The sequence below is a fragment of the Episyrphus balteatus genome, chromosome 3, assembly GCF_945859705.1.
Source record: "Episyrphus balteatus chromosome 3, idEpiBalt1.1, whole genome shotgun sequence".
NCBI lineage: Eukaryota > Metazoa > Arthropoda > Insecta > Diptera > Syrphidae > Episyrphus > Episyrphus balteatus.
In genome coordinates, this window is record NC_079136.1 from 83,058,320 (window position 1) to 83,076,943 (window position 18,624).

At 33.3% G+C, this 18,624-nt stretch overlaps 2 protein-coding genes across 3 annotated transcripts in view; one reads left to right on the plus strand and one right to left on the minus strand.

Moving 5' to 3' along the window:
* The first annotated feature begins 10,520 nt into the window (after nucleotides 1-10,520).
* Nucleotides 10,521-12,042, plus strand: LOC129915926 (uncharacterized). 2 transcript variants are annotated; one of them, XM_055995633.1, is made up of 4 exons: nucleotides 10,521-10,619; nucleotides 10,835-11,098; nucleotides 11,156-11,322; nucleotides 11,389-12,042. In XM_055995633.1, exons 2-4 carry the CDS (start codon nucleotides 11,081-11,083, stop codon nucleotides 11,951-11,953), a joined length of 750 nt encoding a protein of 249 aa, XP_055851608.1. In that variant the 5' UTR covers nucleotides 10,521-10,619; nucleotides 10,835-11,080; the 3' UTR covers nucleotides 11,954-12,042. The 2 variants fall into 2 exon arrangements, with proteins under 2 accessions (XP_055851608.1, XP_055851609.1); XM_055995634.1 differs by having other exon boundaries at nucleotides 10,552-10,619; nucleotides 10,843-11,098.
* A 3,069-nt stretch (nucleotides 12,043-15,111) lies between these two features.
* LOC129916804 (mucin-2) overlaps nucleotides 15,112-18,624 on the minus strand; it is a 77,815-nt gene continuing 74,302 nt past the window's right edge. The window contains exons 5-6 of the mRNA XM_055996948.1: nucleotides 18,035-18,555; nucleotides 15,112-15,752 (exon numbers count right to left, since the gene is read on the minus strand). Coding sequence (XP_055852923.1) covers nucleotides 15,518-15,752; nucleotides 18,035-18,555 — 756 coding nt within the window. The 3' untranslated portion in view covers nucleotides 15,112-15,517. The remainder of the gene's footprint in view (nucleotides 15,753-18,034; nucleotides 18,556-18,624) is intronic.

Genomic DNA, 18,624 nt, shown 5'->3' on the forward strand with positions numbered 1-18,624 from the left:
TGGAGTTTTGTTTTTAATTGATTAATTACACATAAGCGGATTAAAATTAAACAATAATCAAAACTATTCAATTGCTGAAAAACCTTTGGAATGGAAGGAAAAGAAACAAAAAAAAAAAAACCGTTTGGTTGGAAATATCTCAGCAACCAGACCTCTGCTCTAAGAAACTTTTAGTTTTCAGTTATGAAAAAAGATTTTTGGACTTTTTTTTTGATGTCTCACTCGATGGATATGGAGGAAATTTTTTAAAATGAATTTTTTTTCCCAGTGTTCTTGATTTTTGCTCAAAAATCTGAAAAAAAAAATAAATTTGTAATTTTTTACCCGAAATGCATAGACAGACAAGTTCACTGTGAACTCATATCTGTAAACCAAAACTTGTTTCGAGACTTTGGTCAAAAGTTATCGTCTTCAAAATGGAAGGAAAAGAAACAAAAAATGTTTGGTTGGATATATCTCAGGAACCAGACTTCTAAGAAACTTTTAGTTTTCAGTTATGAATAGAGCTTAGAGCGAAATGCATAGACCTGTTCACTGTGAACTCATATCTGTAAACCAAAACTTGTTTCGAGACTTTGGTCAAAAGATATCGGCTCCGTAATGGAAAGAAAAGAAACAAAAAAAATGTTTGGTTGGAAATATCTCAGGAACCAGACCTCTAAGAAACTTTTAGTTTTCAGTTATGGATAGAGCTTGTAGAGACCTTTATTTTGATGTCTCATTCGATGGATTCGGAGGAAATTTTTAAAATGGGAATTTTTTTTTGAAAGGGGTTAACCTTGATTTTTTCTCTAAAATCTGTAAACCAAAACTTGTTTCGAGACTTTGGTCAAAAGATATCGGCTTCGGAATGGAAGGAAAAGAAACAAAAAAAAATGTTTTTTTGCAAATATCTCAGGAACCAGACCTCTAAGAAATTTTAAGTTTTCAGTTATGAATAGAGCTTGCAGAGACCTTTCTTTTGATGTCTCATTCGATGGATTCGGAGGAAATTTTTAAAATGGGAATTTTTTTTGGCAAGGGGTTAACCTTGATTTTTTCTCAAAAATCTGAAAAAAATAAATTTGTAATTTTTTTACGGGAATGCATAGACCTTTTCACTCTGAACTCATATCTGTAAACTAAAACTTGTTTCGAGACTTTATTCAAAAGATATCGGCTTCGGAATGGAAGGAAAAGAAACAAAAAAAATGTTTTTTTGCAAATATCTCAGGAACACAGACCTCTAAGAAACTTTTAGTTTTCAGTTATGAATAGAGCTTGCAGAGACCTTTCTTTTGATGTCTCATTCGATGGATTCGGAGGAAATTTTTAAAATGGGAATTTTTTTTGGCAAGGGTTAGTTAACCTTGATTTTTTGTCAAAAATCTGAAAAAAATAAATTTGTAATTTTTTTACGGGAATACATAGACCTTTTCACTCTGAACTCATATCTGTAAACCAAAACTTGTTTCGAGACTTTGGTCAAAAGATATCGGCTTCAGAATGGAAGGAAAAGAAACCAAAAAAATGTTTGGTTGGAAATATCTCAGGAACCAGACCTCTAAGAAACTTTTAGTTTTCAGTTATGAATAGAGCTTGCAGAGACCTTTCTTTTGATGTCTCATTCGATGGATTCGGAGGAAATTTTTAAAATGGGAATTTTTTTTGGCAAGGGGTTAACCTTGATTTTTTCTCAAAAATATGAAAAAAATAAATTTGTAATTTTTTACCCGAAATGCATAGACCTGTTCACTGTGAACTCATATCTGTAAACCAAAACTTGTTTCGAGACTTTGGTCAAAAGATATCGGCTTCGGAATGGAAGGAAAAGAAACCAAAAAAAATGTTTTTTTTGCAAATATCTCAGCAACCAGATCTCTAAGAAACTTTTAGTTTTCAATTATGAATAGAGCTTGCAGAGACCTTTCTTTTGATGTCTCATTCGATGGATTCGGAGGAAATTTTTAAAATGGGAATTTTTTTTGGCAAGGGGTTAACCTTGATTTTTTCTCAAAAATATGAAAAAAATAAATTTGTAATTTTTTACCCGAAATGCATAGACCTGTTCACTGTGAACTCATATCTGTAAACCAAAACTTGTTTCGAGACTTTGGTCAAAAGATATCGGCTTCGGAATGGAAGGAAAAGAAACAAAAAAAATGTTTGGTTGGAAATATCTCAGGAACCAGACCTCTAGGAAACTTTTAGTTTTCAGTTATGAATAGAGCTTGCAGAGACCTTTCTTTTGATGTCTCATTCGATGGATTCGTAGGAAATTTTTAAAATGGGAATTTTTTTTGGCAAGGGGTTAACCTTGATTTTTTCTCAAAAATATGAAAAAAATAAATTTGTAATTTTTTTACGGGAATACATAGACCTTTTCACTCTGAACTCATATCTGTAAACCAAAACTTGTTTCGAGACTTTGGTCAAAAGATATCGGCTTCGGAATGGAAGGAAAAGAAACCAAAAAAATGTTTGGTTGGAAATATCTCAGGAACCAGACCTCTAAGAAACTTTTAGTTTTCAGTTATGAATAGAGCTTGCAGAGACCTTTCTTTTGATGTCTCATTCGATGGATTCGGAGGAAATTTTTAAAATGGGAATTTTTTTTGGCAAGGGTTAGTTAACCTTGATTTTTTCTCAAAAATATGAAAAAAATAAATTTGTAATTTTTTACCCGAAATGCATAGACCTGTTCACTGTGAACTCATATCTGTAAACCAAAACTTGTTTCGAGACTTTGGTCAAAAGATATCGGCTTCGGAATGGAAGGAAAAGAAACAAAAAAAATGTTTTTTTTGCAAATATCTCAGGAACCAGACCTCTAAGAAACTTTTAGTTTTCAGTTATGAATAGAGCTTGCAAAGACCTTTCTTTTGATGTCTCACTCGATGCATTTGGAAGAAATTTTTAAAAATCAATTTTTTTTTGCCAAGGGGTTAACCTTGATTTTTTTCTCAAAAATCTGAAAAAAATAAATTTGTAATTTTTTACCCGAAATGCATAGACCTGTTCACTGTGAACTCATATCTGTAAACCAAAACTTGTTTCGAGACTTTGGTCAAAAGATATCGGCTCCGTAATGGAAGGAAAAGAAACAAAAAAAATGTTTGGTTGGAAATATCTCAGGAACCAGACCTCTAACAAACTTTTAGTTTTCAGTTATGAATAGAGCTTGCAAAGACCTTTCTTTTGATGTCTCATTCGATGGATTCGGAGGAATTTTTTAAAAATGGAATTTTTTTTGCCAAGGGGTTAACCTTGATTTTTTCTCAAAAATCTGAAAAAAATAAATTTTTTAATTTTTTACCCGAAATGCATAGACCTGTTCACTGTGAACTCATATCTGTAAGCCAAAACTTGTTTCGAGACTTTGGTCAAAAGATATCGGCTCCGTAATGGAAGGAAAAGAAAGAAAAAAAATGTTTGGTTGGAAATATCTCAGGAACCAGACCTCTAAGAAACTTTTAGTTTTCAGTTATGAATAGAGCTTGCAAAGACCTTTCTTTTGATGTCTCATTCGATGGATTCGGAGGAATTTTTTTTTAAAATGGGAATTTTTTTTGGCAAGGGGTTAGTTAACCTTGATTTTTTCTCAAAAATCTGAAAAAAAAAAAATTTGTAATTTTTTTACGGGAATACATAGACCTTTTCACTCTGAACTCATATCTGTAAACCAAAACTTGTTTCGAGACTTTGGTCAAAAGATATCGGCTTCGGAATGGAAGGAAAAGAAACAAAAAAAAATGTTTTTTTGCAAATATCCCAGGAACCAGACCTCTAAGAAACTTTTAGTTTTCAGTTATGAATAGAGCTTGCAAAGACCTTTCTTTTGATGTCTCATTCGATGGATTCGGAGGAAATTTTTAAAAATGGAATTTTTTTTGCCAAGGGGTTAACCTTGATTTTTTCTCAAAAATCTGAAAAAAATAAATTTGTAATTTTTTTTACGGGAATGCATAGACCTTTTCACTCTGAACTCATATCTGTAAACCAAAACTTGTTTCGAGACTTTATTCAAAAGATATCGGCTTCGGAATGGAAGGAAAAGAAACAAAAAAAATGTTTTTTTTGCAAATATCTCAGCAACCAGTGCCTACGTTCTGTAACTCTCGCATCGAGAAATTTCTCGCATGAAACACGCAAATCGGAACAAAAATAATGTGAATCGACACAAAAATCATTTTCTCACATTCGCTTGTTTCTATAAACAAAATTTTCTCGACTTGAAACATTTCGGAATAAAAATGTTTGAAAGACTGGAAAAATGTGAATAAAACTGTGTCTGTAAGAAAATTATCGAAATAATTTCTCGATTGAACTGCCAAAATTACTCACAAGCAAAAAGGATGCGAGAAAGTAAGATATTTGAAAAAAAATTGATATTCTTGTATTAAATGTGAGATGTTAGTTCTGAAAAAGTGTTCACGGTTATTTATTTTTGTATCAATTAAATTTTTAAAATAAAAAAAAGAATATTAAAGCAAAAAAAAAAGAAAAAATTTCATGCCCTTACCGCGACTTGAACTCGGTACCTTCCACTCGCTGACCGACTGCCCTACCTTCGGACTACCGAGCCTTGAGATATTTTTTTGTAAAACTATGTGTATGACCTTTGATGGCCAAAGGTAAAAATATTTTCCCTTTTTTTGACAGTTTCCAATAATTCCAATAGAATAAAAAATTTATAGGGTTGCTTCTCACATCGAGATACAGACACAGGTTATTTTTCCAAATAGAGAAACGTATGGAATTTTTGTTTCACAATTTTTCGATGCGAGAAGTTCTCGACTAAGTTACAGAACGTAGGCACAGATCTCTAAGAAACTTTTAGTTTTCAGCTTGCAGAGACCTTTCGTTTGATGTCTCATTCGATGGATTCGGAGGAAATTTTTAAAAATGGAATTTTTTTTGCCAAGGGGTTAACCTTGATTTTTTCTCAAAAATCTGAAAAAAAAATAAATTTGTAATTTTTTTCCGGAATGCATAGATCTTTTCACTGTTAACTCATATCTGTAAACTAAAACTTGTTTCGAGACTTTGGTCAAAAGATATCGGCTTCGGAATGGAAGGAAAAGAAACAAAAAAAAATGTTTTTTTGCAAATATCCCAGGAACCAGACCTCTAAGAAACTTTTAGTTTTCAGTTATGAATAGAGCTTGCAAAGACCTTTCTTTTGATGTCTCATTCGATGGATTCGGAGGAAATTTTTAAAAATGGAATTTTTTTTGCCAAGGGGTTAACCTTGATTTTTTCTCTAAAATCTGAAAAAAAATAAATTTGTAATTTTTTTACGGGAATGCATAGACCTTTTCACTCTGAACTCATATCTGTAAACCAAAACTTGTTTCGAGACTTTGGTCAAAAGATATCGGCTTCGGAATGGAAGGAAAAGAAACAAAAAAAAATGATTTTTTTGCAAATATCTCAGGAACCAGACCTCTAAGAAACTTTTAGTTTTCAGTTATGAATAGAGCTTGCAAAGACCTTTCTTTTGATGTCTCATTCGATGGATTCGGAGGAAATTTTTAAAAATGGAATTTTTTTTGCCAAGGGGTTAACCTTGATTTTTTCTCTAAAATCTGAAAAAAAAATAAATTTGTAATTTTTTTCCGGAATGCATAGATCTTTTCACTGTTAACTCATATCTGTAAACTAAAACTTGTTTCGAGACTTTGGTCAAAAGATATCGGCTTCGGAATGGAAGGAAAAGAAACAAAAAAAATGTTTTTTTTGCAAATATCTCAGCAACCAGATCTCTAAGAAACTTTTAGTTTTCAATTATGAATAGAGCTTGCAGAGACCTTTCTTTTGATGTCTCATTCGATGGATTCGGAGGAAATTTTTAAAATGGGAATTTTTTTTGGCAAGGGGTTAACCTTGATTTTTTCTCAAAAATATGAAAAAAATAAATTTGTAATTTTTTACCCGAAATGCATAGACCTGTTCACTGTGAACTCATATCTGTAAACCAAAACTTGTTTCGAGACTTTGGTCAAAAGATATCGGCTTCGGAATGGAAGGAAAAGAAACAAAAAAAATGTTTGGTTGGAAATATCTCAGGAACCAGACCTCTAGGAAACTTTTAGTTTTCAGTTATGAATAGAGCTTGCAGAGACCTTTCTTTTGATGTCTCATTCGATGGATTCGTAGGAAATTTTTAAAAATGGAATTTTTTTTGCCAAGGGGTTAACCTTGATTTTTTCTCAAAAATCTGAAAAAAAATAAATTTGTAATTTTTTTACGGGAATGCATAGACCTTTTCACTCTGAACTCATATCTGTAAACCAAAACTTGTTTCGAGACTTTATTCAAAAGATATCGGTTTAGAATGGAAGAAAAAGAAACAATAAAATGTTTTTTTTTGCAAATATCTCAGGAAAAAGACATCTAAGAAACTTCTAGTTTTCAGTTATGAATAGAGCTTGCAAAGACCTTGCTTTTGATGTCTCATTCGATGGATTCGGAGGAAATTTTTAAAATTGGAATTTTTTTTGGCAAGGGGTTAACCTTGATTTTTTCTCTAAAATCTGAAAAAAATAAATTTGTAATTTTTTTACGGGAATGCATAGACCTTTTCACTCTGAACTCATATCTGTAAACCAAAACTTGTTTCGAGACTTGGGTCAAAAGATATCGGCTTCGGAATGGAAGGAAAAGAAACAAAAAATGTTTGGTTGGAAATATCTCAGGAACCAGACCTCTAAGAAACTTTTAGTTTTCAGTTATGAATAGAGCTTGCAAAGACCTTTCTTTTGATGTCTCATTCGATGGATTCGGAGGAAATTTTTAAAATTGGAATTTTTTTTTGGCAAGGGATTAACCTTGATTTTTTCTCTAAAATCTGAAAAAAATAAATTTGTAATTTTTTTACGGGAATGCATAGACTTTTTCACTCTGAACTCATATCTATAAACCAAAACTTGTTTCGAGACTTGGGTCAAAAGATATCGGCTTCGGAATGGAAGGAAAAGAAAGAAAAAACATGTTTGGTTGGAAATATCTCAGGAACCAGACCTCTAAGAAACTTTTAGTTTTCAGTTATGAATAGAGCTTGCAAAGACCTTTCTTTTTAAAAATGGAATTTTTTTTGGCAAGGGGTTAACCTTGATTTTTTCTCAAAAATCTGAAAAAAATAAATTTGTAATTTTTTTACCGGAATGCATAGACCTTTTCACTGTGAACTCTTATCTGTAAACCAAAACTTGTTTCGAGACTTTGGTCAAAAGATATCGACTTCGGAATGGGATGAAAAGAAACAAAAAAAAATGTTTGGTTGGAAATATCTCAGGAACTAGACCTATAAGAAATTAGAGGGGGGCATTTGGATATGACCCACGTATGGCATTTGGAAATGACCCACGTAGGGCATTTGGAAATGACCCACGTGGGGCATTTCGATATGACCCACTTGGGGCATTTGGATATGACCCAAGTGGGGTATTTTTAAATGACCCAGGTGGGGCATTTCAAATGCCCCATGTGGGTCATATCAAAAATAAATTTGTAATTTTTTTACGGGAATACATAGACCTTTTCACTGTTAACTCATATCTGTAAACTAAAACTTGTTTCGAGACTTTGGTCAAAAGATATCGGCTTCGGAATGGAAGGAAAAGAAACAAAAAAAAATGTTTTTTTGCAAATATCCCAGGAACCAGACCTCTAAGAAACTTTTAGTTTTCAGTTATGAATAGAGCTTGCAAAGACCTTTCTTTTGATGTCTCATTCGATGGATTCGGAGGAAATTTTTAAAAATGGAATTTTTTTTGCCAAGGGGTTAACCTTGATTTTTTCTCTAAAATCTGAAAAAAAATAAATTTGTAATTTTTTTACGGGAATGCATAGACCTTTTCACTCTGAACTCATATCTGTAAACCAAAACTTGTTTCGAGACTTTGGTCAAAAGATATCGGCTTCGGAATGGAAGGAAAAGAAACAAAAAAAAATGATTTTTTTGCAAATATCTCAGGAACCAGACCTCTAAGAAACTTTTAGTTTTCAGTTATGAATAGAGCTTGCAAAGACCTTTCTTTTGATGTCTCATTCGATGGATTCGGAGGAATTTTTTTTAAAAATGGGAATTTTTTTTGGCAAGGGGTTAGTTAACCTTGATTTTTTCTCAAAAATCTGAAAAAAAAAAATTTGTAATTTTTTTACGGGAATACATAGACCTTTTCACTCTGAACTCATATCTGTAAACCAAAACTTGTTTCGAGACTTTGGTCAAAAGATATCGGCTTCGGAATGGAAGGAAAAGAAACAAAAAAAAATGTTTTTTTGCAAATATCCCAGGAACCAGACCTCTAAGAAACTTTTAGTTTTCAGTTATGAATAGAGCTTGCAAAGACCTTTCTTTTGATGTCTCATTCGATGGATTCGGAGGAAATTTTTAAAAATGGAATTTTTTTTGCCAAGGGGTTAACCTTGATTTTTTCTCAAAAATCTGAAAAAAATAAATTTGTAATTTTTTTTACGGGAATGCATAGACCTTTTCACTCTGAACTCATATCTGTAAACCAAAACTTGTTTCGAGACTTTGGTCAAAAGATATCGGCTTCGGAATGGAAGGAAAAGAAACAAAAAAAATGTTTTTTTGCAAATATCTCAGCAACCAGATCTCTAAGAAACTTTTAGTTTTCAATTATGAATAGAGCTTGCAGAGACCTTTCGTTTGATGTCTCATTCGATGGATTCGGAGGAAATTTTTAAAAATGGAAGTTTTTTTGCCAAGGGGTTAACCTTGATTTTTTCTCAAAAATCTGAAAAAAAAATAAATTTGTAATTTTTTTCCGGAATGCATAGATCTTTTCACTGTGAACTCATATCTGTAAACCAAAACTTGTTTCGAGACTTTATTCAAAAGATATCGGTTTAGAATGGAAGGAAAAGAAACAATAAAATGTTTTTTTTTGCAAATATCTCAGGAAAAAGACATCTAAGAAACTTCTAGTTTTCAGTTATGAATAGAGCTTGCAAAGACCTTGCTTTTGATGTCTCATTCGATGGATTCGGAGGAAATTTTTAAAATTGGAATTTTTTTTGGCAAGGGGTTAACCTTGATTTTTTCTCTAAAATCTGAAAAAAATAAATTTGTAATTTTTTTACGGGAATGCATAGACTTTTTCACTCTGAACTCATATCTATAAACCAAAACTTGTTTCGAGACTTGGGTCAAAAGATATCGGCTTCGGAATGGAAGGAAAAGAAAGAAAAAAAATGTTTGGTTGGAAATATCTCAGGAACCAGACCTCTAAGAAACTTTTAGTTTTCAGTTATGAATAGAGCTTGCAAAGACCTTTCTTTTTAAAAATGGAATTTTTTTTGGCAAGGGGTTAACCTTGATTTTTTCTCAAAAATCTGAAAAAAATAAATTTGTAATTTTTTTACCGGAATGCATAGACCTTTTCACTGTGAACTCTTATCTGTAAACCAAAACTTGTTTCGAGACTTTGGTCAAAAGATATCGACTTCGGAATGGGATGAAAAGAAACAAAAAAAAATGTTTGGTTGGAAATATCTCAGGAACTAGACCTATAAGAAATTAGAGGGGGGCATTTGGATATGACCCACGTATGGCATTTGGAAATGACCCACGTAGGGCATTTGGAAATGACCCACGTGGGGCATTTCGATATGACCCACTTGGGGCATTTGGATATGACCCAAGTGGGGTATTTTTAAATGACCCAGGTGGGGCATTTCAAATGCCCCATGTGGGTCATATCCAAATGCCCCACGTGGGTCATTTCCAAATGCCCCGTGTGGGTCATATCCAAATGCCCCACGTGGGTCATTTCCAAATGCCCCACGTGGGTCATTTCCAAATGCCCCACGTGGGTTATTTCCAAATGCCCCATGTGGGTCATATCCAAATGCCCCACGTTGGTCATATCTAAATGCCCGACGTGGGCCATTTCCAAATGCCCCACGTGGGTCATATCCAAATGCCCCACGTTGGTCATATCTAAATGCCCCATGTGGGTCATATCCAAATGCCCCACGTGGGTCATTTCCAAATGCCCCACGTGGGTCATTTTCAAATGCCCCACGTGGGGCATTTCAAATGCCCCATGTGGGTCATATCCAAATGCCCCACGTGGGTCATTTTCAAATGCCCCACGTGGGGCATTTCAAATGCCCCATGTGGGTCATATCCAAATGCCCCACGTGGGGCATTTCCAAATGCCCCATGTTTGTCATATCCAAATGCCCCACGTTGGTCATATCTAAATGCCCCACGTGGGTCATTTCCAAATGCCCACGTGGGTCATATCCAAATGCCCCACGTGGGTCATTTTCAAATGCGCCACGTTGGGCATTTCAAATGCCCCATGTTTGTCATTTCCACGTGGGTCATTTCCAACGTGGGGCATTTGGATATGACCCATTTTCAGTTATGAATAGTACTTGAAAAGACCTTTCTTTTGATATCTCACTCGATGGATTTGAAGGAAATTTTTAAAAATGAATTTTTTTTCGAAGGGGTTAACCCTTAACCTTGATTTTTTCTCAAAAATCTGAAAAAAATAAATTTCTAATCTTTTACCGTTTTGGCATATGTGATAATTTTAAGTGCAAGCAAATTGTATCTGTACCGGAAATGATAATTTTTTTTATTTTAATTTTATTTGGTAAAGTAATCTTTTATTTATTTTATTTAGAAAAAAACGCCAAGAGTAAGCAAGCAAGGGTTAATCTTATCCCTACGTAAGCCAATTTATAGGTCATGTAATTTTCCAAAGATTGGACCTAATAGTTAGACCACAGTCTTTTAAATCACTCACCAATTTTCTTAAACGCAAAATTTACTTGCTTAAAGTATTTTTAAAGATGCTGATGTTCACAGCTTCCTAGATCTTTCCATGACTTAATTAAACTAAATCCCTTTCACTTGGATAACGATTGTTTTAAAGAAGTCTCGCACGTGATTTGTGGGCAAATTGTATCATCAATGAAATCGAAAGTCTTCAACTTACTCTGGTTTGATAGCCTTTCAATCAATCTGATCAAATTGCATAAATATGAAAATATTTTCTTTCAAAGTATCACAACACTCAAGGCCTTTGTCCAGTAAGCAAGTAAACCTAAGAAAATGGCTTCAAACTTATCAGTAAGAAAATTGATGATTTATCATTTTGGAAACTTTAATTCAATTTATTTGTCTTAGATTCTTTGTCTCTTTGTCATTGGAAGCATTCTTTGTGGTGTTGAAGCGGATAAAGTTAAGAAGCGTGAACTGCCTCTTTTTGGACATGGGTATAACTTCTTTGGTGGTGCATCTTTGGGTGGATGGAAGTCTGGAAATGGAGGCAGTTTAGGACCATGGAACTCAGGGTAGTTTAAACTCCTCTTAAAGAAAGTACAAAACTATTCAAACTTGATAAAATATATTTTAACCAGGCCATCTCCAGCGGACGTTGCCAATGCTATTGCAGCAGCAAAACAAGCTTCTGCAAATGTTCTCATCGCTCAGCAACAAATGCAAGCGGCTAGAGAAAATGTTCTCAAACAACAACGCATGGCAATGGAACGTGAAACAGCCGCTACAATTCTTACTCAAAAAAGCCAGGCTGCTGCAGCTATTCAGAGATCAGAAGCTGCTGCTGCTGCTCAAGGAGTTGTCCTGGCTCAACAGCGTTTGGCCGCTTCAAAGTCAGCAGTTGCTCATCAGCAGCGTATAGCTGCTGCTAAAGAAGCTGAAGCAGCTTCTGCCTTACAACGATCTGCACATGCTGCAGCTGCAGAAATCCAGAAATCCGAATATGAAGCATCAAAGCTGGGACAATTAATACAAAATGGAGCCGCTTCAACTGCTCATCATTTATCATTGACAAAGGATAATGCCTTCGGTCCTATTAATTCGGGAACAAATCATGTTCCAAATTTGGAGTCGTATGGTCCCTGGCAGGGGTCTGCAATTGGTGGGGCTGGACCAGCTAATGGAAAAGGTGGGCCTTGGTACTAAGGTTATAACATTCAAACTTAATATCGTTTAAGTTTAGTATTTTTTTTTTATTTACTATATATTTTAATGCAATAAAAGAATTGTTTTTGTAAACTTATATTAAAATGGTTATTTCTATTAATATGGATTGGATAGGTAATTTGGTAAGATATGAGGAGCAATGTTGCATTTTCATTCTCTGAAATCTTTCGACCCGAAAAGATATCGTAAATAAGAAGCCCAACAATGTTTCTTAACTCGCTTTAAGGGGCTAGGTTCGTGATCTAGTAACTTTTAAAGGGCCAATCTGAAAACTTACGATTTTCAATTCTTTACAACAAAATGCATTAAGAAATAATTTTAAGTAATAACAATATTTCCATCATCCTCTCTTACCTTATGGTCCTGAAAGAGTTCCGCAAATCCGTCTATCTGTAAAAAAAAGCCACAGGCTAAACGGATATGTTGGATCACTGAGAACGTAACATGTGGCAATTTTTTGAGACTCTACAAAGGGGTTTTGGTATGAAAAAATTGGTTTTATTTATTTTTTTTTTTTCAAATCAAATTTTCGAAAACAGGACATGAGCTTTTTGTAATTTTGGTTTGGGTGTTGATTAATAAAATTGGCTCCTATGTTCTATTTAGTTTATTCTACGTTTCTAAAAAATATTTATGTTGGACTTAGCAAAAATATACTTTCATGATAGAAATCGCTGAGAACTTCAAATTCAATTGTCAAATCAATATAGACTTATGTCGTTTTCGATTGGCCGCCCGGAAGCGTTCGGAAGCATTCAGAAGCCTTCTGAAAGCGTTTTATTCACAAAAACATGACAGCTAGAACGCTTCTCAGAAGAAAAATTCTCTTCTCGATTTCAAATCAGAATCGACTCAAAATTACTTATACATAGAAAATAAATGTCAAACAAAATTTTCTCGTACAAAATTAAAACTATTTTTTTTGATTATTCACTAACACCGATAAAAACTTTCAGAATTGAGTGTAAGCAATTCAAACTGTTTTATTGGATTTCAGAATGAGTGAATCCTTGAGTGAAACCAATCGAAAACGACATTAAATTAATTTGAATTGTTTTTGAGCAATTTGGATGAAATAATTTAACAATTTTGTTATGTCGTTTTCGATTGGTTTCACTCAAGGATTCACTCATTATGAAATCAAATGGAACAGGTCAAATCAATTGAACAGGTCAAATGATTGAGTGATTAATTTGACTTTTAAATATTCGTGTATTAGTGCCTCTCGATTGAATTCCGATTTTAAATCGAGAAGAGAATTTCTCTTCTGAGAAGCGTTCTGCCTGTCATATTCGTGCGAATAAAACGCTTTCAGAAGGCTTCTGAATGATTCCGGACGCTTCCGGAGAGTAAATCGAAAACGACATTATACTTTTCTCAGAGTTTGTGTTTTTTATTGCATAAAACGTTTAAAAAGTTATATTCGTAAATTGTGAGTTAAATTTAATAATTAATGTATTAATTTAAAGGATATTTTATCTATATGTGTTTGTGTGTCAAAATTAAAATAAAAAAAAATTAAAAAAAGTGGTGAATACTACTACAAAAATGTTTATGGCAAATTGTACCATCTGCTGATGGTTTACACGTATGAAAGTGAGTTAAACATTGCTAAACTATCAAATCGATGTCCATTTTATTGCAAAAATCATTTTTTTAACGGGTCTTATTTCTTTTTTCCTCAAATTTAAAGTACTTAGGTGGAACATAAATTTTTATGTGCTACTAATTCTTCCCCCTATGTTATGTTAAACTTAGCGTGATTGAGGAATTACTTTCAAATTCGTGCAAACCGGTAGGAGAATCTTAGGCCTTTATGTTTCGTTCCAGCAAATGGCCCTTAATATCTATTTGGGTGTGTTGGCACCTGGGCAACAGTTGTAGTTTACATTATTTTCAAGTTTTTCACATACACTGTGGCGTATACGTGCTCTTTTTTTAAATTTATTCAAACTGCATGTGGAGGAAGAGAAGACGGTTGATCACGGAGACGGTATTTTTGGAGGAAAAAATACTTTTTTATTAGGTTATTTTTCCATATTATTTAAGTTTTTGTATTCTGAAAGGTTCTGAAAGAGTACAAAACTAAAATAATATGGACAAAATACCTAATAAAAAAGTCGGATTTTTTAAGAAAATAAATTTTATATCGGTTATTTATGGAATATTCTTAACAATGTTATACCATTTTGAAAAGAGAATTGAACACACCAACTTTTAAGGTAACTTGCCGAAACATCGTAGTGTATTTTTAGTACACTACGGTTCATTGAATTAGAGTCATGTGAAATTTTTTTGTACTTAGTTGGGCAAAAAAGTGAAATTTTCTTTAAAACTGATGCTGCTGAGTAAAAATTTTTGAATGCATTTGGTAGCAGGGTTATTCAAGGTTCCGTAGCAAAAGAAAAAAAATGAGAAAAATTAAGATTTGTAGTCACGGCACATAAAAAACCCTCACAGGGTGACTATTTTTTTAACTTTTATTCAAATGCCCATAACTCACAAAATATATGGCTGCGATTTTTTTTATTATTTTTCTGATAACTGATAACCACCTACCCTATCTACCGTTTTCGTTTCGACGTTAAATTTTGGGACACCCTGTATACAATACCTGGTATTGTTGAACTTAGTAGATTAGCATTTATTTGTATTTTATTCCTTGCAAATTTGTCGTAAAAAATATTTTATTTGGCTACTACTTCAAAAATTCAATCATTGTTGTCAATTTCCAACCAATGTGAAATTTGTTCAAAAAATTTCGTAATTGGTGGGACAAGCCCTAAAAACTGTGGTACCTGGGTATGGGACCGAGTATTTTTCTACCGTTAACGGAGTAATAGTTCAAAAATTTTAATTGTTTTCTCGACAAAAATTTAAACAATTATTTATCGTTTTACAGTCGCTCTTCAACGATAACTATCCGATTTCAACGATTTATCGTTTTATTTATTTTCGTTTATTTTTTGAGAAAAAATAAACTTTAAAAACTCTTCACACGCCTCACTAAATAAAACAAAATTAATTTTCTTCTTTTATGAATAAATGTACGTATAACACAGTTTATATTTACTTATTTACAAATAAAAATTTACAATAATTTTTCTTATCAACTAAAATATTACATATTTTTGAATAATACCATTTTAATTAACACATTATACATAAAGGATTTTATGTGCAAGTTTTCATTCAATATGTTTTTTTTATGATGTTCTATGTAAATATAAAGCATAATTCGTATAATAAACCCAAGAATTTATTAAATTTAATGTGGGCTACGTTTTTTTTTTTATTTATATTAACACAAACGGCGAAGCAAACAAAAAAAAAAATATTAATTAACATAAAATTTAAATTTAAAAAAAATATATTTATATCACAATAGAGAGGAATACCATTATAGCTCTTTTGGAAATTTTATAACCTAAGCACTGTTTTCTTTTTTTCTTTTTTTTGTGAATAAAGCTTAAACAAAAATAATAAAAATACAAAATACAGAAGATAAACTTCGAGAGCCTTAAATTTAATTTTTTTTTCTTCTTAATTATCATTATTTATGTTTGAAATTTTCGTTGCATACATATGGGTAACTTTGTAAATAAATTCGTATTGTTCCTTAGTTTGGACAGCACTAGCTCGACCTCTTCGTACGCTATAGACAATTTGTGGTATATCAACGGTGCGTTTTGGTTCTTCCAGACAACGCATGGCAATGTCGCAAGCTAGAATTGTTCCAGTTCGGCCCGTACCTGGAGAGCAGTGAATAGTGAGGGGGCTATAAGTGAATAAATGGATAAATTATAAAAATTAATTGGTTATTGAACAATCACAAAACATTTAATTTTAATGGTGGGTTAGTTTAATGATGTATGGAAAATGTAATGATTTGTGTTCAAAATTTGTCATTAAGAATTAACTTCCAACTTCTTGTATGGAACTTTAGCTTATTTTTATAAATGAAAGTAAGGTCCTTTCCATGATCAGGCCAAAATTAACTTTTTTTAGACAAACGATAATTGTCTAAATGTAATGTCAAGGTTATCATGTGATTTTAGTCCCAGAATCGTTTAAGACTTGTCTTTACTTCCGTTGTCATTGGTCGGACAAGACAAAGCCTTCCAGAAGGAACTCAGGTTAACACACTTTCCAGGGGGTCGAAATACCAATATGGATAATATATCCAGCACTCAACCTTACAAGTGAACTAAGCGGCCTTCAAAGCAAAAAGCTGAAAAGCTGTCAACCAAACTGATGAAAAGATAACTTATGAAAAGATATTATACTCGCAATCTGCGAAAGGATACAAGCCCAGAATTTAAGTTCGTCAATTCTCATATTATAAAAATATTTTGCCAAACTACGGCCAAGACAGCCCACTTTGAACGAACGCTATTCAAGCCTTACTTGGATCGATTAAGACTGCGGATGTAAATGATCAATGGTCGAACAAGTTGCAGCAGCTAGAGATGGCTTGGTCAGGAAAGTCTTTTGCTAGTTAGTACATTTTGGTTAGACAAAATAATCCGGATAAAAAAGGCTTGCCTTAGCCTTTGCCACAAAAAGAAGTCTCTCTCAACTGCGATAATTATAGAAGTATAAACCTCCTAAATATCGCATTTAAAATTGTGTCAGTTATTTTTGTGGCCGTTTTTAACAACAGCTACTATTACCCATCAAATTGAGTTCAGAATAAAAATCAAACGAAGGATCACTCTTGCCAACCACTATTTTCTTGGGCTAATAAGGAAGTAAATGTAAAAATCTCTCAAAAAAACTAAGAAAGCCCGAAACTTCTGTATAAGATCTTAACCATTCACGTTTATCCGAATTCGGTTGAAAACCGACTAGGTGGCTTTGACGCCAAGATTCTTTGAATTATATAAAGTTTAAAGAGGGGCAAAGCTCCAATGAGTCTTCCTACCAGACTCAGGTAGTAGGAGATCCTTTAACTCGACTAATTTGGTGCATGCAGCAGTTAGTTAATGTAAATAACACTACAAAAGAAATTATCTAAAGAGGGTAATTCAAAAAGCTGCCGTAAGTTCTTGGCGACACAGCAAGCGAAAGAGGGGGGAGGAGTAATTCAACTAAGTCACTTCTTATTGAACTCCCGCGGACAACGAAAGAATTTTGCAGATGAAATCAACGAAGTAAGCTACAGTTCAACTCGGATGACCACCTTATATGGGCCTATTTGACATATATATTCAGAGCTAAGACCGAAAAAGGAACGCTACTAATGGATCTGGCCCTCGATTTTAAGGGCTTTTATGTGGTCAGTTTATTTGTCCAATAATGACAAGGGTCATTCATTAACAACGATACAAACTTTTAATGATGACAGCTTTATTGATAATATGAAAAACCATCAGTACCGTATCTGGCATTGGTGGCACCCGGACGAAGGGGGGGGGGGGGGGGAGGTTCAATTATGTGAAAAATAGAGTGAAAAACAGTAAAATAAAACGTCCATACAAAAAATTCATCAGTGTAGCACTTATTTTGAAAGAGTACTTGGTAGTACCCCGTGGCGCTATGGTTAGTGCGATGGGCTATGACGCCCGAGGTGTCAGATCGATTCCCAGCCTCTACCATCTAAAAAATTAAAGAATATTCGGGAATAATGGCTAATTCGAAGAATTAACAAAGCTTCCAATAATATCATCTCATGAAAAAGTGCATCTCTGTTCGTTTGGAATCGGTTGTAAATTTTAATACCCTTCTTTTCATGCAAATTATTTCCACGCATAAAAGAATGGTTAAGAGTTGTTAGCCACTAGGGACTAGGCCTATGATGATGGTCAAATGTTTTATTAGATGAGGTTTTAGGTATAAAGTACCTCGAAATCGTATAAGAGGAAAAATGCTTCATTTCATGTAATTTGAAATGCAACAAAACATGTGCAACACAGAAAAACTCTTGTATTTACCCTTACGGATGGAATTCAAAACAACATATCCAAATTAAATTTATATTGAGCACCATGCGAATTTCATGCTCTTATCACATAACGCACGTAAATTTAAATCCAATAAAATTAATAATATCATACATACCCTTGATCCTTGATAGATACTTTAGGTTTCTCCGAAGTAACATTTCCATTAATTTCATTCTTCCCCGATGAATTATTATCTTCCCCTGTAGAATTTTCAATTTTACTCTCACTCTGCTCAATTGTATAAGCTTTGAGTGAACTTCTTGCCTCAAGAAGCATAGCAATTATAGCTGCCTCATCGGTGGGTACTCCGGCTTCAGGCCACTGATACCAATAATGTGTAATTTCTCGACTCTCATCATTCACAGTATTCTTTAGCATCAATGTTGAAATAGCATATTTCTCCTTGACTTCTCGATGTTTCAAAGTAACTTGATAATCACCGAAAACTGTATGATTGTCAAGTGTCACCGATGGTGGCAGATATTCGGCACATTTATCAATGCCATTCTCGATGAGATCAGTTGCCATGATAATGACACGAGAATTTTGTTCCCATATCATTCGCCAAAAATCAGTGACAGTAGTTTCAAGGGGTGCCTGACATGCAATGTAATAATTGGTTGTATCTTTTGGACCCTGTAAATTAAATAAAAAAAGGTTCGAATTAGTAAGCATTAAAAACTATTTAATTATATGAATATGTCT

Excerpts from the sequence above, each read along its gene's own strand:
- LOC129915926 (XM_055995633.1), top strand. Across the intron at positions 11,323-11,388 it reads TTAGGACCATGGAACTCAGG|GCCATCTCCAGCGGACGTTG; the intron begins GTAGTTTAAACT and ends TATTTTAACCAG.